The sequence below is a fragment of the Euphorbia lathyris genome, chromosome 3 (assembly GCF_963576675.1).
Source record: "Euphorbia lathyris chromosome 3, ddEupLath1.1, whole genome shotgun sequence".
NCBI classification, from domain to species: domain Eukaryota; kingdom Viridiplantae; phylum Streptophyta; class Magnoliopsida; order Malpighiales; family Euphorbiaceae; genus Euphorbia; species Euphorbia lathyris.
Window position 1 is genome coordinate 45,897,482 of NC_088912.1, and position 23,784 is coordinate 45,921,265.

Sequence of the window (23,784 nt, forward strand, 5' to 3'; positions counted from 1 at the left end):
CACTGTTTTTTGGATGCTGATTGGGGTGGAGATCAAGATGATAGAAAATCCACCAGCGAGTATGCTATATTTCTCGGGAGATGCCTCCTATCTTGGTCTTCGCGTAAGCAGCTTACTGTTTTTCGTTCATCCACAAAAGCGGAATATCGGTTGATTGCATAGCTCACATTTGAGCTGAGTTGGATACTAATGTTACTCCGTGAAATCGGATTCCCAGTAACTTCTCCCATCTTATGGTGCGACAATTTAAGGGCAGTTTATTTAACTGCCAACCCTGTATTCCATAGCAACAGTAAACACATAGAAATTGATTTGTATTTCGTCCGGGATAAAGTTCTTTCCAAGGTACTAGTTGTGCGATACATTTCTACAGTTGATCAAACAGCGGATGGTTTTACTACACCGTTGCATCGCGGGAGATTTCATTTTCTTTGTGACAAGCTGTCAGTGCGATCCCGGCCAGCACAACTTGAGGGGGGTGATAAGGATGTTGTATTAGAATACAATTAGGTTTCACGTATAATATGTTTAGGTCTTGTATTAGAAGTTGGTTTACTAGTTAGAGTTGGTTTAGGTTTGTCCAACTCTGTCTTGTATAAATATTCTATGTTCTGTTAATAAAAAATAAGTCATAATTATTGCAGTCAGATATTACTTACACAACTAACAAACTAATAACTATATAAGAAACTGATAACTTGTGGAAAAATCCTTGATCAGAGCACTTCCCTGTGAGGCGCCGTTGGGATCGGCCGGGGACACTCCGATGTCAAAGTCAGTAATATTTCTGAGAATAAACTGTAAGCACAAAAGCAGAGAATCAGTAAGTGTACCTTTGATCCTAGGAAGCTGGGGTATTTATATAGGTTTCTGTAACCTTCAACATTAATGGGGAAGCAGGTAGAGAGTCATGTCATTACTCATCTTTAATTGCTATTAATTCTCCATTAATCCCAGCATTTAGCATTGAAACCCTCAGAGTTGAGGTATTCGAACAGTCAAGTTTTTATTCCCCTTTAATGGCTATTAATTGTCATTTAATTGTATTTATTCCCATTCATTGATGGTAATAAAGATGCCTTTTCGTATTCTTTGATCCGTCAAGGCGTATGTACGCTCTCCTTGAGAGCTATGGCAGGTCTCCGCTACTCGCTCTCATCGGGCGTATCTCGTTATGGCGTATCTCGCCATGGTCCACGTGGCGTGGCATAATGCTAGAGACTCCTTCCTTTTCCTCATTATTTGCATATTCGCCCCTGCATTAATTATCATTAATTCCACATTAATCATGCATAAATATCTCTTTTAGAATGAATAATGGTTTGCCATTATTTCTATTAATTTTCCCTTATTCCTTATTCAAAGAATAATTTGGGTTGTTATCAGAAACTAATACTAACAGCTTTCTAACTAACATCTAACAAATTTAAACAATCCCCAATACAAACTAATAGCTATTTTTTAGTTGTCAAATCTTCTATTAGTATTCATTAAAAGTTAAAATTCAATTTAGCAACGAGTTCTTTTAGTTTCAAAAGTAATAAACTGATTTGGAGGATTAAAAAAAGGATGAAAAAGAAGAAAGAGACAATTTAAATTAATTGATAAGAGCACAATTGGTATTTTGACATGTATTTGACGGACAACTCTCAAAATTGACTGTATGACCTCATAATGTGGAGTCAAAATATAGGAAAATCAAAAATAATTTTTGAAAATATGAGTAGATACTAGTGTATTTGACCAAGCCTCAATGAGGTTTAAATTATCTAAAGATGAGATTTCATATAAAAAATAAATAAATTGAGAAGGGATTTGAAGGAAGTCCCAAATTACAAGTTTGAAACTCAACCATACTCCCACATTCTAATAGAAAAAATCATTTCGCACTCTCGAATTTATATATATTTTGCAATTTCGAAGTTTCCTTATGATATTATCAAATTGATAATAATGTATGTCCTTGGTAGATTATATATGTTGAAAACAACGATGATTATTGAGTGAAGATTGACATTTTAGCACACACAATTTATACAATATGATGTATGTGCCTTCAACTAGATTGGTATTTTACAATGCTCAAGATTTAATGGGTTGTTAAACAACGGGAAACAACGCATGTCATCCTCGTTAGATTGCAAGATCAAAAAGGGTTGCTACCAAACATTGTAACATACTAAGTAATCTACTGTTGATTCCATTGCATAGTCCAAACATGGCTTTGCTATTCTCCAAAGAATATTCTATTTGTAAGCCAAGCTCAATGATATGAGTCATGTCATTAATCTAGTTATTTTTCCTTCTTGTATAGTGCTCCTTCTCATGTTGCTGCTGTTTCTCTGAGAACAAATATATTCGAGATGACTCTAAAGACAACTACTTTCAAAGTTGGCCATGATGGCTTATCAAGGTATTGCTTATGATCAAACTATGAATTCTGTATTAGTTATAACAGTAGGCATTTCTGATACAGCATGGAGACGACAGAGTCAGTTGTGGAATTTAGAACTGTTTTTTTATGCTTTTGTCAAATCTTCCTGACTTCTCCTTTATGCATGACTTAGTCGATTCAGAGGTATTAATATAAATCTTAGTTAAATGCATAATTGGAACTGGCTGTTACCCAGTTGCCCCTCTATCCTTTTTCTACCCATTGAATAAGAGTATTGCTTCTAAAATAATTGCTGTGTGACTTGTGCTGTACTTTGTTAGGACGGAAGGATTGATTTTGTTGACATTCTGTTTCTGGGGATAAACTAGGTCAAGATACGAATACTAGGTGCCTTAAGCAATTAATGATTTTTTTCCGCCTTCTTTTCCTTTCATCTGTTCTGGGTTGTGTACTTCCTTTCAGACTTTCATTCACTCATTTGTCGGTTTTGACCTTGGTATCTTTACCCACCCACTCTATCTACCGTGCACCCAATTAACAGGAGTATGCATAGACCAATTTAAACTTGGTTCTAAACTATTTGCATATCAGTTGCGCTATAATTTTATTAACATGGGATTGTTTTTGTTGTCATTCTGCTTTTGGGACTAGGCTAGGTCAAGGTAAGAATTTTAGATGCCTTAGTCAGTTAATGATCTTTTTCTTCACCTTGTTCTTTTGCTTTCATCCGTCTTGGATTGTTCACCTTCGTTTGTGTAATGTATTTCAACTGTCTAGCATGTCATTTGTTTGTGTTTTCAATTTCTAAATGTACTTCACTTTGCTTCTTCCAGTGGATCGCTGTTCATTTCTGCAAAGCTGGCGAAAATGCTCTTGATAGATTCTGAGCAGAATGAATATGACAATCCTTTAGCAATATCAGGTATATCTATTACTCTCTTTATTTAAAAGAGATAGTCTCGTATCCATTTTCTCTCAGATTAAGAAAATGTAAGAATATTGCGAGAATTTAAATTCAGAACTGTTTCATCTATGGTATCAACCATAGTTGTTAAAGGCGCGCCTCACTCAAGGCTCAAGGTCTTGAGCCTTGAATGCAGAAAGTGAGGCGCTGTACAAAAGGCTCTCGCCTTGTGCCTCAGAGCCTGGATCAAGGCGCGCCTGAGGGTTTTCTCGCAATATTCTTACGTTTTCTTAAATAAGAATATCAAGAGTCATAACTAAATATAGAAAGAAGAGTCTCCTCCACTCCATGCAAAAATAAACTACGACAGACACAGTGAAGAACAAACAGAAAACGTGCGGCCTGTAATTGTGGTAAGTTCTTCTTCTTATAGATGAGGGGGAGGATGATGATGAACATGAAGAGGAGGAAATTGGAGATGAAAATGATAGTGGAGGGGGAGGAGACTATGGAGAGGACGATAATAATTTGGAGGATGATCTTGATGATGATGATGATTAGTTTTTTTTTTTTTGTGTGTGTTTTTTTTATTGACAATGAATGCTTATTAGTTTAGTAGCATTAGTTATAGTTAGGTACTTAGATTAAGACGTTAAGTATATGTTAATGTCTCTATGAAGTATGAACTTAACTTGGTGTTCTCATAGTTATTAGGCTCGTACGAGTCACGAGTCGACTCGTACGAGTCGATACGATTCAGGAGGTTTTCGAGTCGACTCTATGGTCTGACTCGAAACCTTCCTGAATCGGCCATGACTCGGCTGAATTGTTTAGTATTGAGTTTCTAGAATGATACGGTTGTATCTTAATCTTAAGTTTTTACATTTGGACTTGCTATGATGTCTCAAGTGGCTTTTTTATCTGACTTGAATGTTATAAATCCTTGCAGTGCTTGAGTTTACCTTGCAGCTTCTGGAGACAAGATCAGAAAGTGATTTTGTTCTCGCATTGATTGTGTTCTCTCTACAGTATATTCTGATTAATCATGAGTACTGGAAATACAAAGTGAAGCATGTCAGATGGAAAGTGACATTGAAGGTGAATTTTGCCCTTTTTTTATAAAGCATGCTGAGACCCTTATGTTTGTTGTTGTTTATCCACTTTTTAGTTGTTGTTTTTTTTGCTAGTTTTAATTTTGCATGGAAAATAGAAGTAATAAGGGTGGTGCCATGAGGATTAGGTGATGTTACATCATCATGCAGATGAAATTTAATGAGAAGCAATAAATGAAAGTTCGCAAATCAACTTTTCCAAGATGAAATATTATGCTAGTATTATCCTGTCTTTTCCTTTTTCCTGTGTTTTGAGAAGGATATTATTGTCTTATCTTTTTAGTTAGCACACTTATCTTAACCCCTCGGTTTTCTGGACATGGATATAGTATTAGTGACAATCAATTAGAGAAGCTAGTTCAACTTTTGGTTGGTGGAAATTGCTAGAAGAATTTCTTGTTTTCATTTCACCTTTAGGGAGAGAATTTGTGTCGCTGACACGACTTGATTTCATGGTTTTATATGATGGTTCATGTTAAGCCGACCCCGAATCATTTCGGGACTAAGGCTTTGTTGTTGTTGTTGTTGTATTTCACCTTTTAATGCTAGAAAAATGATTTTCAAATCATTTGTATACTGTTTCTCAGGTTTTGGAAGTGATGAAAACATGCATTATGTCAATCTCATATTCTGGAAAGTTCAGTATGGCTATCCGTAATATATTACTCTCTGATTCTTCTATCCATTGTGCAATCTTTCGACTCATTGGTACAACAAAGCAAACTTTAGAGGTGTCATCTGTGATTCTTCTCTCTTTTCTATCTAATTCTCTTACTTAATGTGTGTTGACCCTTTTCTTTTTCTAACTTATTAGAGCTCATCTTTGACAGAACCTTTATGTAAGCCGCCTGGTTGAGCTTCCAGAGATTGAAGGCTTCGAGCTTGCAATTTGTTCTGCTTTGGACATTCTTTATATCATGCTTTCAAAATTTTCTGAGGTAATTTGGAATTTAGTAATTTCCTTCACCATATTATTTGAATCTATAGAATAGTTGTCTTTATTAAATGTGTAGAAATCAAGTCCTTATTATTGTTACTTCTGGCTGCAAATTAAGCAATCTAAAAATCTATATTTTCCTGTTTGGAAGTACAGAAATATAACCCATTTGGTTTGTTTCCTGGGCAACTGTTTTTGGGAGATTCAATGCTTTTTGTTCCATCGTGTTTTTCATCTGTAATAAATTAATAATGGATATTTTTATTTAACATACTTGCATCTTCGGCAGAAGTATGTCTTTAGCTTTGTGCTTCATTTATGAAAACCAACCTTCTTGACATATTTTCTCTCTTTCCAGGACGTTTCACACAGTCTTGCAATCTTTCACCAAGCAATATTGTCATCCTCAACGAAAACAATTCCTGTTGTTGCGGCAGTTATATCCTTGATGTCATATTCTAATAATTCTGTATGAAATTCACATTTTCAATGCTTTTCCTTAGTAATTTTCAGTCTTCTATTTACTATGATTCTTGGTTCATTTTTTGATTCTGCAAGTTTATCATAAATTCTTCATTTCTTTGTCTTCACATATAAATGCATTGCTTGCATGAAATAGCTGCTTATTATTTTTGAGAGGCTACAATTGCAGTGAGATGCAACAGGAGCAGCGTTTTATGGTCTTAATGCATATGTGACCACTAATTTGCGAGGATTTTTTTTTTTTTTGAAAAAATAAATATTTGTGAAAATATAAACCTAACAAATAGTGATGAACTAATGCTGAGAAATGCGACTAATATAAATCACCAAAATTTATTTTTTACTCCATGACATAAAATATTAATATGAAGTTATATTCTGTTACCTTCAAGGTAACTTTAAAATTCTGCTGCACACCTGAGAAAGTTGTCATTACGTTATTGTTAATGTCCTTTGATCTACCCTCTTTGCTCAGATTTTAATCAAGAAGTTCTTTTGATTTGAAAGCTCAAGTGCAACTTTATTCAAGCGGAATTTGAGCTCAACCTTATTAGTTATAGCTCTTGTTATTTGGAGTCCTGAGCATGATGTATCCTAGAGATATTGGTTGATGGCTATGTTGCACGGACACTCCTCTTTAGCAGCACTTCTGCGTTTCTTGTTCGTGTTCGTTTTCGTTTGAAGGTTATGTTTTAGAAATAAAGTTCCCAATGTCCGTGTCCGTGCAACATAGGTTGGTGGGAATAGGGATATTATGCTGTCCTTAAGTTCTATGATATATCAATTCATAAATGAACTAGTTTTAGTTATTCTTGTTTCATATTGTCTGTGCAGGCGATCCAGGTTGGTGCTGCTAAGGTATTATCTTCATTGTTGATAATGGCAGACTATTTACATCCTATGTCTAGCAATGTTTGCTTTTCTCTGGATGATAAACAGGTTAGCACTTCAGTACTTTGGTTTACTTTATTTATGTTGTTTGTTGTTCTTCATATATTGTGTTCATAGTTATTTCTAATCTGAACCTTGATTAATAACTTGTCTTAGATTGCAGATTTAAAGCATACTGTAAAAATCACATTATCTGAAGAGATGGATTGGAATGAAGATTGGTTCATTACTATAATCAATCTGCTTACTTCTGCTGCACGCCATCAGGTTTGTTACAGTATGCAGATGTTACAGTTGTAATGATCTATTAGTTACTTTATATGCCATATGATTTACAGCACTTGAGTGAAACTACGACTCTGAGCTTTAAGATTCTCATGATGTTGATATTTGAGTGCCAAGGTTTGCACCCAAGAGAACTTTGCTTAACAATAGGTTTTACAGATAGAACATCATATGACTGATAGCCCCAGTATTATAACTTGGCTTTTCACCTTCTGAAGGGAGTACGAATATAAAAGCAGAAAATAGTGCTAGACTTGGATAGGATATATACACACTATGAAAAAGAAATGAGAGGAGAAAAGAAGTGGAGAAAAAAGAAATATAGACGGGATTTTTATATTAATCCATTTCATTCTCAAAACTATTTTATCCTCTTTATATATGATTTTCATAACAGTTGATTCAACTTGTTCCTGGTCTACTCTGGCCCGAGTTAAGAAACTGGCCTGGACACCCTCTATCTATAATAGAAATGCCAAGTGTTGCTCGAACCCATACAGCCGAGCTGAGTATTCTATGTGTTGGGCTTGCGATTATGTCTGAAACCTAAGCTCTGTCTGGCCTGCTATATTTATTTTGCAAAATATGTACATATATATTTTGCAATATATAACATAGCGCTACGCTTGTTTAAAAGAATTCCATAGCTCTCTTTGAATATCTGCACATGCATAAATACATAAATTTCAAATCCAAAGTGATTAGTTCATAACTCATAGCTTGAATTTAAGTTTTTTAGATAATCAAATTACTTAGAGAAAATGATACTAGTCTTAGTTAATAACTTCATATATATATATATATATATATATATATACCAACTAGAGTTAATATCTATAACAATGCATGAGAGTTTTTTATTCTGCCTATATCGGCTACCTAATTGACAATGTTTTTTTGACTTTCGTTTTCCAATTTGTGTTTTTTTGACAATGGCTGAGACTTCATCTGACCAAACTCCTACTCAAATTTGATTCAATTTATATTTGTTGTTTATTTATATTGTATTTTAGTTTGAAGGTTAGATTTAATGATATATTGTATTTTTTATTGTGTCAGATTTTTATGTTTTAGTTTATTTTTAATCTTCTGTAGCAATTAGAAATTTTATCTAAAAAAACAACTATTTTAGGTGAATTGGGTTGGATTAGGCTTGGGCAGAGAGATCTGCGAAGGTGGATCGGGCTTGGGCTAAACAAGTATTTTCTTTATAGTCGACTCGGTCATGCATAGGGCTAGCTAGCCTAGGAAGGTCGTAATAGATAGCGCAGATTTATTAGAAAATAGGATTCTAGTTTTCTCCTACTCACCAATACCAATTCCATTTACATGCATAAAAAAATTACAAAAAATGGAATTTTTGTACATAAGAAAATAATATAGAAGTAATGCAGCTAATAACCTATTTAGGAAATATACTCACTCTCTTAATGAGCTGCTATGAATCTGTCAATAATAAACCCAGTTGCCAATAGTATACACAGCTGCCAGCACTTTTTTTTTTTTTTGGGTTTGGTATCGTTGGCAACATGTTTCCCATGTAGAATTTTGGATTTCATTACGAGGAAGCAAAATGTCTGTCATTTGGCTCTTTTGGCAGGTGTTATTGGTTGAAGCACATTGCTTGATTCTCAAGAATCATTCTTTGTTGCTAGAAATCTGTGACTATTTGGTATAAAAATTTGAGTTTGAAGCCAAAATTTACACTAATAACTCAAAGTTAATATTTCTTGTTTCTTAGTATTTCATTTGAAGAATGTTGACATATTTTTTTTTTCCCTCCTATTTGCTGGTGGTTTCTTTTGAGCAGCCTCCTTTTCTTGTCGCTATATTAGCTCCGAAAGTTGACAATTCCAGTGGCCCACAAGAGTCCCAGGACTCAAGTCTGCTTGATGCACTTGTGCAATATGTAGAAAGAGCTGGTCATTATATTAACAGGTTTGTTAGAAAGGATTTGAAAGATTTCCTTTGAGTCTGTTTACTAGTCGATGTAAACTTGGATATTAGGATTGATAAATTTTTTGCTCTAAATATTTTGAATTACAGAAAAAGGATTCCTGAACACCTTGATTAAGCGCTGCCAAGGAATTTCCTTTGAATCTATAGATAATAAACAAGAAAACAACCCTATTTTTTTGAGGGGAAAAGAAAATGACATAAAATAAGGATAAAAAACACTCACAGGCACTCAACTTTCCTTATTGTTACATTAGTCACAAATAATCAATTTGTGCCAAAAAATAAAACTACTAATCTTCAATTTAAACGCCAATAAAACCACAAAGTGCCTTCTTGGCCAAAGGATGCAATCAACATGGCGTTCATGTATGCTTTTACTAATTCCATGTCTTTCACTAACGCCATGTCATCTATATGATTGCCACATCAACCTTTGAGGGGAGAAATAGACCTGGTAGTTAATGTGGCAACCAAAGTGTAGATAACATGACATCACATCATGTCATCTTTCTGGCACCCTCTTGGCCGGAAAAAGGCTCTTTGTGATTTTATTGAGGTTCGAGCTCTTTTTGGGCATAATTTGATTCTTTTACTGTAGTGAAATATCCAATTTTCAGTAGTCGTTTGTGCTTTAAACCCCATAAATTGGCGTCTTTTAGTTTAATATGAAATTTTCATCAATTAAATTCACCTATTTTATAGGTGAAGAGGAAAGAACTTAGTGGACCCCAAACGGTTGAAAATTTTCTGAAATCACAAATTTCTGGTATTTGATATGATTGGACGTCATGATTTACATATATGCATTCATTGTCTTGTTCTTCAGCAATCCCCACATGCTGCTTATTGTAATTGATTTCCTGAAGACATTATGGCAAGGGGCTGTTCAGTATATGGATCTCTTAGAGTGTCTGAAGAGATCAAAAATGTTCTGGAAGCAACTATCCAACTGCATTGCATTATGTACAAGCACAAATACATCTCTGCCTGAAAATTTGACCGAATTGGAGGCACAAGGCTTGGCATACAAATATCGTTGTCAATCTGTTGTACTGGAAATAATGGCGTGCGAGATGTTTCTGAAGAATAAGTTGTTACATGCTGAGGTTCTATCAAATAAGGCCATTCAATCTAAAGATAGAGCGCAAAATGAAGTGCAAACGGAAAAATCAAATTCGGCAAATGATTCTGATTTGAAGGATATCTTGTCAAGTTGGTGTGAGATGTCCATTTTGGGGAACCTAATTAAGTCATATACTGTCTATGAATATAATGATGAAATTTGTTATCGTGCAAAGGTAGTCGTCTTTTTTTTCCTTCTCTTATGTTTGCCTGGGATCTAGAACCACCAGAATATCTCAGTTATTAATAATGGGAAATGACTTTGCCATCTGCATGTTGCAGGTTGCTTCCAGTTTGTTAATTGTTCATGTGATGAGGAGACTAGAATCTGGAGATCCTGGAAGTTTGTCAGTGTCATTACTTGAGAAGATTCAAGTTACTTTGGAAAACGTAAGATCCTTTCTTTGTTTGGCTCATTATGCACCTATTAATGGGCTGAAAATTAATTAGTTTTCTTATTCAGTTAAAAAAGGTAAATTGCAAAAATTTCCCTAATTTATTCACAATCTGCACTTGAATTTTGAAGTTTTATTGAGTGGTTTTGCACATTATAATATGTTAACGGAATGGACCTCCCATTTAGAGTTTTAAGCAAAATGCAATTTACCAAAGATGGGCTTATGTAGTTACCATGTAATCTTTTTTATGTTTTTTCACGATCACCTTTGGTCAATTGCATCAAAAAGATTACTTGGTAACTTGGTAAGTGTAGATGAAAGCACTCTCGTGAGATATGTGTCACACGAAATACCCACACAACTGAAATAAACAGATAAACAGCAAGCCCAAGTAGAACACAACCAACAATGAAACCAATCCAGAAGCTCAACAAATTCAGCAGCGAAACAAAAATAAAGGTCTGAAAAATAAAGGTCTCAACAAATCTCTCTTTCCTTCTTTCTCTCTTCTCTCTACTGTGATTCTCTCCCTAATTCTCTGTTCTCTTCTTATTCTTCTCCTACCTCTAGCCCTAATTTTTCTCTAATCACTACTTCCAAAGATCCCTAATCGTTACATTGGTATCAGAGACCGTCTTTCCTCCAGCCATGGAAGATTTTGAACAGAAAATGGAATGATATTGCAGTGAGACGCGCGAGCGGAAGCAAAGTTTTGATGAACAATGGGAACTGCTTCGCAAGAAGCAACAAAATTATGAAAAGATCTGCAAATCCTTCTCAAACTTGATCCAATCGATTCGAAACTTTCGATCAGATCCTTCTTCAGTTGCACCCCAAGTGTTTGGTGAAAAGTCTTAGCAGAAATTGAACATGGTAGATTTCAAATTGTAAGGAAAAACTATAGAGATCGTTGAACAGCTGCATCAACAGAAGCAGACAGCTACTATGGAGGTTCTTGAGCTTCAAACGGTTGAAACCTGAAAATACAGACTCTTATTTCATCAAGAGGTTGAAACCTGAAAATCAGTTTGAATCAAGTTCATACGCAACCGTAGATCTTTTTAAGCAAGCTAACTTTCAGGATATCCCTCCAATGATGTGATTGAGGCTCCTAAGCCCAATCCTACTTTTAGATCTCCCATTACTCCAAAGCAATGGCACCAAACTAACCATTCGTACACCATAACCTCTGCTGACATAAAGCCAACACCAGTAACAACTCAGAAACATAACCCAGCATTCATACCTCCATTTTTTTTTATTAAAGATGGAAGTCACAAAGCAAAAGGAGACCCAAACATCCCAACTAGGTTGGCACCTTCAGAATACCCAAAACCAATATAAAACAAAACAAAAAGTTCTACAATCAGTCCGAAAACAAGAAATTAACAAAACCTATACTAAGGGAGGCCTGAAATGTCATCTGAAACATAGGTAACACAAAAATTAGGGACCGTGTCCCGCTAGACTAAATGCTCGGCAGTGATGCCATGATGAGCAAGAGCGCCTGCGGCTCTGTTGCCCTCCGTGTAAACGTGTGAGACCATGACAAGCATCTGAGAGCATAAATGAAGACACGCCAACCAATCATGACGGATTTCCCAGGCCACGACAGTAGATTTCGACTGAAAAAGCTCCACAACGAAGGTGGAGTCCGGCTCCAACCAAGGCTTATGCAAACCTCAATCCCAAGCCTGGTTAACCGCAAAAATAGCCGCTCGAAGTTAAGCTATAAAAGGAAAAGAGGAGATCGGGAAAGAGAATATACCAAGTGTAAAGCCTCTACTGTTTCGAAAAATACCCCCACTTCCTGCTGCGCCAGGAGTACCAGCAGCCGAACCGTCAGTATTTGCTTTAACCCAGTCAAAGGAGGGTGCCTTCCAACGAACCATGATAATTGATGGTGCATGAGGAGGACGCCATTGCAACAAGAGCTGATCCAAAATATGACGATCATCGGTAGAGGTGCGAGAGGCTCCAATATAAACCGAATCCACCTCCGTGATTAGATTCCATGAGTTTCCGGAGCACCAAAGAGATGTTAGGAGCCACATCGTTGAAGATAGCATCATTCCTAGGATACCAAATAAGCCAAATAGCAGATACAATGGCCGATGTCCATAAGGCACTAGTCTGAGGTCTGAAATTGTGCTCCATTGCTTTGGAAACTAAATGCACCAAAGAATGTTGATAATGAGCCCGTTGCCCAAAGAGGCTTGAAATGGCCTTCCAAATGGTGATCGCAAATTGACAGTCTAACATGATATGAACCAAAGATTCTGAAGCATTAATGCAAAAAGGGCAGCGAGAAACCACCATAAGTAGAATGTAAGGGCTTAATCTAATAAAATAAAAGTTCAAGGGCTTAGTAATTTGATGGCTTAATAACGAATTCTACCTTTTTTTCTCTTTTAAAATTTCAATATTCTTGATTCTAAGTCGTAATTTTTCATGACACATTTGGTAACGGTGAATTAGTTCTTTCCAGAAAAGGAGTAAACCTTTTCCAAAAAGTAAATGTTCTAGACCATTTAATTTGATTTTCAAAGAGTGATGTGATGGAAATATTGCTAAATGCTAGGATAGTTTTGTTTGTCCCAAAAAAAAAAAAAACAAAAAACTAAGCTTCGTTCTCTGATGAGCTGCATCAGAACTCATTGTAACTCTTTCATAACTGCTGCATCCAATTTTCTCCTTTGCTGTTCAAAATTTTTGAGGTCACTTATCATCTTTCTTCTCTCCTTGCAGTTGAGCTGTCAGCCTTCCTTTTCTGAACTGTTGGGTCAATACTCCCAACGGGGTTACAGGTAATCTACATATTCATTTGAAATTCTGTTGCTCTTTTGTGTGTGTATATATATATATATATATAGAGAGAGAGAGAGAGAGAGATTTTTCAATTCTGGTTTTCTAGTTTCATAATTTAACATTGGTTTCTAGAAATTTTGCATCTATCACAAATAGATACTCCCTCTGTTCTTTTTTATATGTTGTTTAAGGTTTTTCATCAAGACCAATGCAACATTAATTACACTATTAAAATGACTAATTTACCCTTAACACCTCTCCTAAATTTCTACTTCCTATGCAAAAATTCTCTCTTAATTTTTATGTCTTAATTAGAATTATTTGCATTAATACTAAACTTCTCTCTTACCATAAATAAGGACAAAATTGAGAAAATATTTCTAAAAATGCATAGTTAATACAAAAGGACATAAAAAAGAACAAATTAAAAAACCTAAAATGGCGTATAATAAAAAAAGAGGGAGTGATTTTTACAGGCAGCTACTTGATTTCATTTGTCAGTTGTTGCCAACCCATAAACCTAATATCAGTTCATAAAATCAGAAAATTTCATTGAACAACAGTAATTGACTCGCCCTCAGTTGGATTGTGCTAGATCTTGGTTTTGTATGATACATACAGCTGGATTAATCTCAATTTTCGACATTTCACCAGATGGACTAAGGTGGAGCATTTAACAGTAGCAGTAATATAACAAATTAATTTGATATTTTGTACATTTATACTCCTGTGAAATGTCAGTATTCAACAAATTCAAGAGAGATTCCTAGCAGGGGCACAACTACAGACATGGTGGGAGGGGCCATTTTAAAAAAATGCCTTATAAGTGGTAGGCCATTTGCTTGAGAACAAGCTACCCCTCCCTTAAAATTACTAGACTGGTCGAATTTAATTTGATTGTTAAAATATTGATTTCTGAGATATTTCAATTTGTATCCATCTCGACGACTAGCTTTTGGTCAAAATGAACTAATTCCCTTCTAGTCGGCTTCATGGCTCATGTTGGCATTTCCGACCTTCTTTCGGAGACCTTGGGCAAATTCACTCTAACACAAAGCCAAGTTTTTCTGTTGTTTTATCGACACCAATAATTGCAGGCATACCTTCTTCTTCTGCGTAGTGCATAACAGTGGCTGTTATAAAACAGTAATGAAATTCCAGGAGGCTTATGACCGGCATTTGAAATTATTTGAAAACGCTCTAATTGGCAGACTTGTATTATCTAAAGGGGATCAACCACGGAAATTGGGGGATTTAAACAAGTATATCAAATCTTTATTCACCGCTGTCGAAAAAACCTCCATTTTTCTGTTAAATAAATGAAAAGGAAACAACACCTATTGCAAGAAAAAGTTATTGATGTTGGAATTTGGAGAAGAGAAGGTGAAGTGAGCTAATAAGAGGTTTGTTTGATAATTAGGGTGTTGAGGTCAGTCTGTTTAAAAATATTAGCAGCTTGTAACTGTGCATGCGCAGTAATAATTTTAGAATAAAGACTTTGACATATTGTTTTGGAGAATTTTACTTAATTGAAAGTTTTAAGTGGTAGGTAAGCTACCATGATCAAACAATGTTAACTATCAAATAGCAATTGATATTTTAGTTTTTACCGCAATTACTTTAGTTTTATTTTGATTTAAATTTTATAGCCTCTTTTGTTTGTGTTTTATGGTGTGATTGCCAACACATACATGCAAACTGTATAGAATGCTAGATTGCCTTATCAGGTGCAATGGATGACACTATTTGCTTAATTGTTATTTGTCTTGCATTCACAGAATTGTTATCGCTGCAATTTAGGGTGTGCTTTTTCATGGTACTCTGGCTCTGCAATATTTCTTATGAAATTGCTTCCACCATTTTGTAGATTAGAAAAATGTTGATGCCTGCATTCGAAGATTTCTAATTATTTTGTGTTTCTAGCAGCATGGGGAAGGAACTAAAAAGTCTAATTCTCAAGGATCTTTACTATCATCTACAAGGGGAGCTTGAAGGCCGTAAAATTGGTTTTGGGCCATTCAAAGAACTCTCTCTGTATTTGGTTGAATCGAAGTGTTTTGAGATCTACCAACAGAAGTACTATGAGGAACGCCATTCAGATGTTGGAAATATACGCATGTATGATATCATTCAAATCGAAAACGACTTGGCGCTATGTATGTGGGATTATACTGAGTGGAAAGAATGCAGAGCAATTGCAGAAACTATGTTGGATTGGATGCAGCAAGTGAATTCAATGGTTTTGCTTTCAAGTTCAAAGCTTTCAGCACTTAAAGCATTGTTAACTGTATTGACTGTGTATGAAAATACTGTAAGTATCCCAGTCCTTATGGCTTTTGTTGTGGCACCAGATTTTGCAATATTAAGATAAAGCTATTTATGAATTTGTATGTGGGACAGCTGTTTAGAGTTGCCAACTGGATTAAAAGTTCTCATCCCTCGTTTATTAAAATTATTATGGTTTATTATTAGAATATAAATCTTTTAGAGATTTATTTTCTAAATTGTTTGTTTAATTTTAAATTAGCATGCTTTATTGGTATTTGGAATTGTTAAGAATTTGATATCCTATTAGTCCTTTGAGAATGGCCGTTTACTATGTCTACGGATAACAGTAGTTTCTCAAAACTGAATTTGGCTACCTGTAGAGTTTTTTATTTATTAATCAGTATGTTTTGGCATTTGTTTGGCATCAGTTTTGGCTTAAAACACTTGATAATGTGCATCTTCTACTATAATCACAATAACTGTTTGTGGAAATGTCATGCCCATGACTGGCTGTCTGGCAATATTAGAGAGGTTTTGGGGTTTCAATTCTGTTATTGAATCTTAACAACGTGTTTAAGGCTTCAAGCTGACGCAATCTAATAAGGGCTTATTAACTATTAGATATCCCACATTGCTTAATTAGAGAGCTATGTAGCTCCTTATATGTGAGGCAATCCTCAAAACCCTTTTGGGGTGAGTTAGGTTTTTTTTTACATGGTATTAGAGTCTCTTAGATCAAGTGAGAGTCTCTTAGACCAAGTGAGAGTCTCTTAGACCAAGTAATTGATGTTCAAATCCTGACACCCGGTAGTATGGGCCTGTGTTGTACACCCTTCAAGCAAAAAGGGAATTTGTGTGCGGGATGTGTCAGACATAATAATAAAAAATGTTCTTGGGTCTTACCTATGAGCTTTAGCTTTTGTGCCAAATGGTTTCTTGACATGGTATTAGAGCTTTGTATTCAATGTTTGGTTCGCCCATGGATTAAATTCTTTACTGTTCTGGACGTGAGGGGTGTGTGAGATATCCCACATAGCTTAATTGGGGGGCTATATAACTCCTTCTATACGTGAGACAATCCTCCTCCTTCGAGGTGTCGTTTTGGGGTGAATTAAGTCTTTATTTACATTATAAGGATATGTTTGTGTGTGTATGTTTTGGGTAGTTTTTTTCTTTTTTTCATGTTCTTACTTTTCTTTCCCTTTTCTTTTTTCTTTTTTGGCAGTGTTTGAATTTATTTATTTATGTAACATTTCATAATTACAGTTTTATCGGTTTTAGATTCTTGGATATCTTGCTTATACATCCTGTCTTATTATAGTAATTCAATTTACTTTGTCTGAAGTCATTGGAGAAAAAGGTTACAACTGCGTGGAAGATTCCTGATGAACTCTCTCTGTCATATATTACCCATGTGTGCCAAAGTTTGCATCTCACAATAGAATCGTTGGCTCCAGTTCTTGATGCCTCAAAAGAGATCCTTGGTTTCCTTTCAGCGCAAGCAGAACTACTTTTCCATCTTGTAAGGTCAGTCAGGGGCAGGTTGCATTCATCTGTTTGTTCACTTATCTTAAAAACCTCTGGTTCTGGCCTTAAAATGCTGAATGAAATCAAGTCATCATCCATTATCGAGATTGATAAAACCAAGAAAATATTTCTTATGTTGCTTCTCTTCACTGTGAATAAAACTCCAGATAGGGAATCTGAAGGCTTAGGTGAAATTTCAAATGTCTGCCTGGGGCTATTGCAAATTCTGTGCAGCTGCATTAATACTTCGGAGCATCGTAGCCTCTCATTGGCTACCATTGACTTTATACTTAGGAGTTCATTGACACCTAAGACTTGGTTTCCCATTATACAGAAAGATCTCCAGTTGCAGCATGTCATTGTGAAGCTTCGAGAAGATAATTCTCTTGCATCTGTTTCAATAACATTGAAGTTCCTCTTGACTCTGGCACATGTTAGAGGAGGTGCCGAGATGCTCCTCAGTTCTGGGTTTTTTCCATCGCTTAGGGTAATGTTTGACAATTTGTTGGATGGTAGGCCTTCCACAATAATTACTAATAGCAATGGGTTTCTTAACTTACCTGAAAAAGATGAAAAGCCTCAAAATATATGGGGCCTTGGCTTGGCTGTTATCACAGCTATGTTTGATTCGCTGGGAGAAAGTTCTTATACTAATCTCATGGACAATGTGATGCCTTACTTGTTTACAGAAAAGGCTTGTTTGATTTATTACTATCTTGATGCCCCTGACTTTCCATCAGATAATCATGATAAGAAAAGACTTCGGGCACAAAGAAAGCAAACTTCTTTGAATGCTCTAAGGGAAACAGAGCAAACTCTTTTGTTGATGTGTACTCTAACAAAGCAGTGGAATTTATGGGTGAAGGCGATGAAAGAAATGGATTCACAGTTGAGAGAGAAGAGTATCCATCTGTTGGCTTTCATTAGCCGAGGAATTCATCGCCTTGGAGAATCTACTGGCAAAGCCGCCCCTCTTTTATGTCCTCCTATCCTGAAAGAGGAATTACAGTGGTGCAGGGAGCCATCTTTGCTTAACAACAGTAATGGATGGTTTGCTCTTTCAGCAATTTGTTGTGCTTCGAAGCCTAACCTTTCTGCTGTCTCAGCCACCTGTACTGCTCTTGTAGTCAAGAGTCAATCAACTGAAGCCACTAATGCTGTTGCTCCAACATATTTCTCAGACTTAGTTGGCTTGCAGATTTACAGAATCGCATTTCTTCTCTTGAAATTTCTCTGCTTAGAAGCAAAGGGTGCTATTAAAAGGTCTGAGGAAGTAGGATTTATTGATCTTGCTCATTTTCCTGAGCTTCCAATGCCAGAGATATTACATGGCCTGCAGGTAAAAAGCAGCTTTGTTCCAACCTTATGAATTGATGTTAAATGAGCTTCTTTATCTATCTTTTTTACCTATTAATTTGATACTTTATGCATTTTTAAGTTATCGGTGCCTCTGTTGACTAGCTAGTTTTCTTAATATCCAGGATCAAGCTATTTCAATTGTTTCGGAAGTGTGTAATGCGAACACGGGGAAGCCAGTTCATCCTGAAATCCAGGAAGTTTGTGTTTTGCTGCTTCAAATAATGGAAATGGCATTGCAGCTAGAGCATTGTGTTGTGCAGATTTGCGGAATAAGAGCTGTACTGGGCCGCATGGAGGATTTCTCCAAAGAAATCAAACTGTTGTTAGAAGGTAAGGCTGATTCATTCTTGTGTTTTAAGTTATACCGATGACTTGGTACTCTTTTTTATTTACTCTCTTATGCTAACTGAGATCCATTTTGTTCCTGAAATTGTAGCAATGGAGGGGCATATTTTCTTAAAAACAGCAACAAAATCTGTGAAACAGATGATAGCTTTCGTTTATCCTGGATTATTACAAACCTAAGGTTTTATGTGAAACACATGGGTTGACATAGCTGAACCAACGGTGTTAGGCTTAGATTAGAGAGAGAGAGAGAATACCCATACGTGTCTGATATTTTTGGCCTAATGTATAATTCTATTAAAAGATGTTATTATTGTCAAACAAATGACACTTACATTTGGTCATATAAATTTGTTGCCATGGTATCGGTGTTAGAATTGATTTCTTTCAGCGTATTTATTTCATCCAATCTTATTTTCTTTTTGTTATTAATTATTCTCTGCATTTTATTAATTCATTAAAAGAATTATTTAAGGCTTGCACCTGCACATCTCTTGTAGCAACATTAGATCTAATGCGTTTGCCTTTAAAGCAATTTGGATAACCGATAAGATTAAAACATCATTCCTTAGTTGTTCAGTTTTCGTGCAATGATCACATACTCTAGCATCTTTGTGGTTGCGAGAAGACTGTTTCTTCTTGTAAGGTGTTCTAGATCCTGTTTTAGAACCATTCACAAGAGATTTTGTTGGATGCACAAAATCAACAGTAGCTACAGTCTTGTTTAGAGAAGAAGACTCATTTTGCCTTTCAATTTTAAATAGCATGGAATAGGTGTTGTTCACATTAATACACTAAGCAAAAATCATATTCTTTGTTTAATCCCATCAACTGCTCTTATCTGCCATATTTTAAGGTAGGTCTGAGAATAGTTAACTCATCCCACATCCTTTTGAGCTTGTAAAAAAGCTAATAACTGACTCTGTGCCTTGCTCAACTCAATACAATTCTTGTTACGATCAGTAAACTATCGCTTTCTCCATATTGTTGCTCAACTTCTCTCCATAATGACTGAGTAGGAGCAAATATAAAATCATCAGCTAATTCTTTGGATACAATTAATTATCCACGAGAACATTAGTGGGGCGAATTAATAGTAGACTCGAGATCATCCTTAAGCACAAAACTTGTTAATGGTCTAAGCATAGATCGATATCAGAAAGTGTAATTTCGATCACTGAGGAAAGTACTGACTGATAATATGACCTTAATTCTCATTATTCGTGGTCAAAATCAAATTACCATTCAGAAAACGAGCTTCATGTTGAACAAAAGTATTTCTTATTTCATCTTAATGAAAAATAGTTACAGAGAAGGGTATTTATAGTGCAATGCATATAAGTTACCACATAATATAAGCTATCCAATACATACTCTTTAGTTTCTCCACAATTTACATTTGAATCTTGTAAGTTTGGCTTGCCATTTGTCTATATTCTTCCTTGTGTTTACAGTGCACTCAATGGCTACTCCGATAACCAGTCCACTTGCAAACCCCATCAGCACAACCTTCCATCCGAACTCGAATTCGGCTCCATCTTCTGGTTGTGGAGGTGCTAATGGCATCCTGGAATCTGAATCTTCACATTTCCTTGACAAAGGGTTACCACATAATCCTGAATTCCAATCGTATGAACTGTTTTCAAACGTGTTGAATTGATTTCCTCGTGGTATTAGGCCTGTCAAATTATTCCGAGACACATTGAAAAATGCAAGGAAGGAGAGCTGTGTTAATTGCATTGGAATATTTCCTGACAGTTTATTCATAGAAAGATCCAAAGCTTCAAGCTGCTGCAAGTTCCCCAAGGTTGAAGGTATATGACGAGCGAGAACGTTGTTCGAAAGGTTGAGCAAAAGAAGTTCTCTTAGATTCCCAATGGCTCCAGGAATTTCCCCTTCAAACTTGTTGCTAGAAAGATCCATAGCTACGAAGAACCGCGGGATCTTTTCATACTCTATGTTTATGCCTTTGTTGCTCATTATAATTGAGTATGTATAATAGTTGGACCATGAATAATTTGATATCTGAAAACTTGTATCCACATGCATATAGGCAAGGCGTTTTTTGTCCACACTGCTCATTGCTTTCCAATTCCGAAAGTATTCCAGTGGCAACTTCCCTGTAAAATTGTTATCAGAGAGGTCAATAACCTGCAAACTGGGGAACTCAGAGTTGGCTTCAGGTTTTCCTATTACACCACGGAGCTTGTTCGATCTTAGAATCAGAACTTTCAGGTTTGCAAGGACACCCAACCAAGAAGGAAAGATATCATTTATCTTATTGTTCCCAAGACTTAGAGTGTCTAGCTCTGTACAATTAGATAATGATCTTGGAATCTTTCCCTCTAACTCGTTTCGACCGAAATCAATCATCTTCAATGTGCAGCCACTTGTATATCTATCAGGAATTTTTCCTGACAGGCTGTTGTTTTGTAGATTGAGCACCGAAGCTGAGTTAATCAAGTCTCCGAAGCACCGTGGAAGGTTGCCACTCAGATTGTTGTTTGACACATCAAGAGTCAGGAGATAAGGAAGATTGCAGATCATTGGAGAAAGTTGACCGGAGAGCTTGTTGTTTGAGACTAAATAAATGAAGATAGAAAGTGGCGGAATCGGAAGAGATCCTTGCAGGTTATTTGAGGTAAGATTGAGGACATGCAAATTAGTCCAAGGAAGATGTAGGAGAGGCTGCTCAAAACCTGTCAAATAATTGGAAGCCAAATTTAGAATCCCAAGTGTTTCAGGACCCAATTTTGATATCCAACTTGGTACAAGTCCCTCAATTTTGTTCTGAGAAAGGTCTAAAAACTTCAGACTATCCTGGAATTGCAAGAAGTTTGGGAATTCTGTTAAATTACAGGTACTCAGTCCTAGGATCTGAAATTTGGGCAGGGAAATATTTGTATTCGGGTTGCCAGTCAGCGACAAATGGTTTTCTGATAACTGAAGATCAACAAGGTTTACAGATTTAAGAACCGAATCGAGTTTCAGATTTCCACTCAAATGGTTGAACTGAAGCTCGAGTTCTTGAAGATTTGGAAAATCGAAAATCGACTCTGGAACCGAACCATGAAGTAGATTGTTGGAAAGTTGAATTGATTGGGTGAAATTTCCAAGCCAAGTTGGAATTGTACCATTTAGAAAATTGGTAGACAGCCACAGGTGGGTGAGTTGAGTCAGATTGCTAAGAGAAAATGGAATCTCCCCATGTGAATTGGTGCTCTTCAAGTCGAGAAAAAAAAGATTTGTCAAGTTTCCGAGCCAATACAAATTGCCAGGGCTGAAATTATTAAAGGAAATTGACAGATATCCGAGCTCATGCAGATTTGACAGGGAAGAAGGAATCTTCCCTGATAAATTGTTCCGAGAAAAGTCAAGAAAGTTAAGCTTACTAAGATTTCCAAGTGAAGATGGTAGCTGCCCCGAAAATAGACATCCTGAGGCTGTCAAGCTTTTTAATGATTGAAGGTTTCTAATTGAGCTTGGTATTTGACCTGTGAAGTTTGTACCGTCAAGCATCAGCATTTCAAGAGAGCTACCCACCTCAAATTCAGGCAAATAACCTGTGAGATTTCCATTCCACCGCACACTTAGATAGCGAAGAAAACGTAATTGGAACATCTCTCCTGGAAACTCTCCTTCCAATGAACAATCTTTGAGAAGGAGAGAAGACAAAGAAGATAACTTCGCCAAGCTACGAGGTACTTCTGAAGCAATGGTGACTCCACTCAGATGAAGTGTGGTCAAACTAGTTAAATTTTCCGCTACATCCTTCAAACCAGGCGTTTGAAGCTTCAATGGATTTTCAGACAGATCAAGAGAAACCAAATTGGAAAGTTGTAAAATTTCTGATGGGATTTGATCAGAAAAGTTAGAGACAGAGAGATTCAAGTGTGTCAAGCTTGAGAGGTTCCTGATTCCAGAAGGAATTCTGGAATAATTGAAGTTGTTGAATGAAAGATCTAGTCTCCTAAGATGAACAAGAAGGAAAAGGGTACTGCTTGAATTGATCGAACCAAACAGACAGCTGGTAGAGAGGTCAAGAGCTATAACGTGGCCGGTTTCGTTGCTGCATTGGACACCATTCCAGGAGCAGCAATTGCTGGTTTCTCGTCCTTGGATCGGCCAAGAGGCAACCTTTGCATAACCAGAATCATCACACTTCACTGAAAAGCTTTCTTTAAACTTCAACAAAGCTGACCTCTCATTATCATGGCATATTGAAGAGTAACAAATTACAAGATTAAGCATCATCGACAGTATTAAGAGTATCCTGTTACTTGCCATTTCACAAATTTTCTTTTTGTGGGATTGGATGAAACAGAATAGAAGATAGGTTTTTTATTATATTATTCAAAAGATTTTTGAGGACATGATTTTATGCTTCACTAAAGTCATTTAATAGTTTCACCCGAAGAAAATTCTCTACCTAAATCCTTGTCTTCATCTCACATACACACAACAAACAAAAATGCAAATTTATTTAAAATAATATATCATAAAGACTAAGAGGACTTCACACCGAAATTTGAAGATTTTTTTCGTGTAAGGGACAAAATTGGAAACCAAAATTTAAGGATAGAGAAGTTTATTCCATTCCCTCCATATATATATTTTTTTAAGTCAACGTTGGAAAAACATAAAGTTGCTAATTTCATGGAAGTTTAAAATAATTTAAATACTAGTGAAGTGGTTGAATCCAGCATGCATCAATCTGAAACTATACAAAAGCAAGGTTAAATGGGACCGTTTGTACTGTAAACTGCTCAGATATTTAAGTTAGTTTGGAAAAAGGACTGGGGTGATCATAATCCGTAAACAAAACTATTAATATAAGTTGAATGGAATTGGATGAATATGTTTACCTCTATCTAAATTTACTCTATTTATATTTATGTTGAGCTGTATAAGATGGTTAGTTACAGATCGTGGAGCATTGTGGACCACGTATCTCCTATTGATAGGAGAGAGTGTGCCCAGATATCGGGCAT

General features: G+C 36.0%; 2 protein-coding genes across 4 annotated transcripts in view; one reads left to right on the plus strand and one right to left on the minus strand.

Annotated features, from left to right (window-relative positions):
* LOC136222135 (uncharacterized) overlaps positions 1-19,208 on the plus strand; it is a 35,835-nt gene extending 16,627 nt beyond the window's left edge. For 2 of the 3 annotated variants that reach the window (XM_066009625.1, XM_066009626.1), the window contains 16 exons: positions 2,315-2,413; positions 3,229-3,317; positions 4,249-4,397; positions 4,999-5,142; positions 5,242-5,349; positions 5,707-5,817; positions 6,666-6,770; positions 6,879-6,989; positions 8,818-8,945; positions 9,793-10,264; positions 10,371-10,478; positions 13,235-13,293; positions 15,221-15,605; positions 16,908-18,428; positions 18,571-18,778; positions 18,885-19,208. In XM_066009625.1, the coding sequence (XP_065865697.1) occupies positions 2,315-2,413; positions 3,229-3,317; positions 4,249-4,397; positions 4,999-5,142; positions 5,242-5,349; positions 5,707-5,817; positions 6,666-6,770; positions 6,879-6,989; positions 8,818-8,945; positions 9,793-10,264; positions 10,371-10,478; positions 13,235-13,293; positions 15,221-15,605; positions 16,908-18,428; positions 18,571-18,778; positions 18,885-18,973 (3,886 nt within the window). In that variant the 3' untranslated portion in view covers positions 18,974-19,208. Of the gene's footprint in view, positions 1-2,314; positions 2,414-3,228; positions 3,318-4,248; positions 4,398-4,998; positions 5,143-5,241; positions 5,350-5,706; positions 5,818-6,665; positions 6,771-6,878; positions 6,990-8,817; positions 8,946-9,792; positions 10,265-10,370; positions 10,479-13,234; positions 13,294-15,220; positions 15,606-16,907; positions 18,429-18,570; positions 18,779-18,884 lie in introns of those variants that run through there. The other variant, XM_066009627.1, reaches the window with a different exon arrangement.
* Positions 19,209-20,055: 847 nt separating this feature from the next.
* LOC136221943 (receptor-like protein 7) lies at positions 20,056-23,137 on the minus strand. Its single transcript, XM_066009419.1, has one exon. It carries the CDS (start codon positions 23,078-23,080, stop codon positions 20,171-20,173), a length of 2,910 nt encoding a protein of 969 aa, XP_065865491.1. The 5' UTR covers positions 23,081-23,137; the 3' UTR covers positions 20,056-20,170.
* Between the last annotated feature and the right edge of the window lie 647 nt (positions 23,138-23,784).

Coding starts and splice junctions, on each gene's coding strand:
- LOC136221943 (XM_066009419.1), bottom strand. CDS start 23,080: ATGGCAAGTAACAGGATACTCTTAATACTGTCGATGATGCTTAATCTT.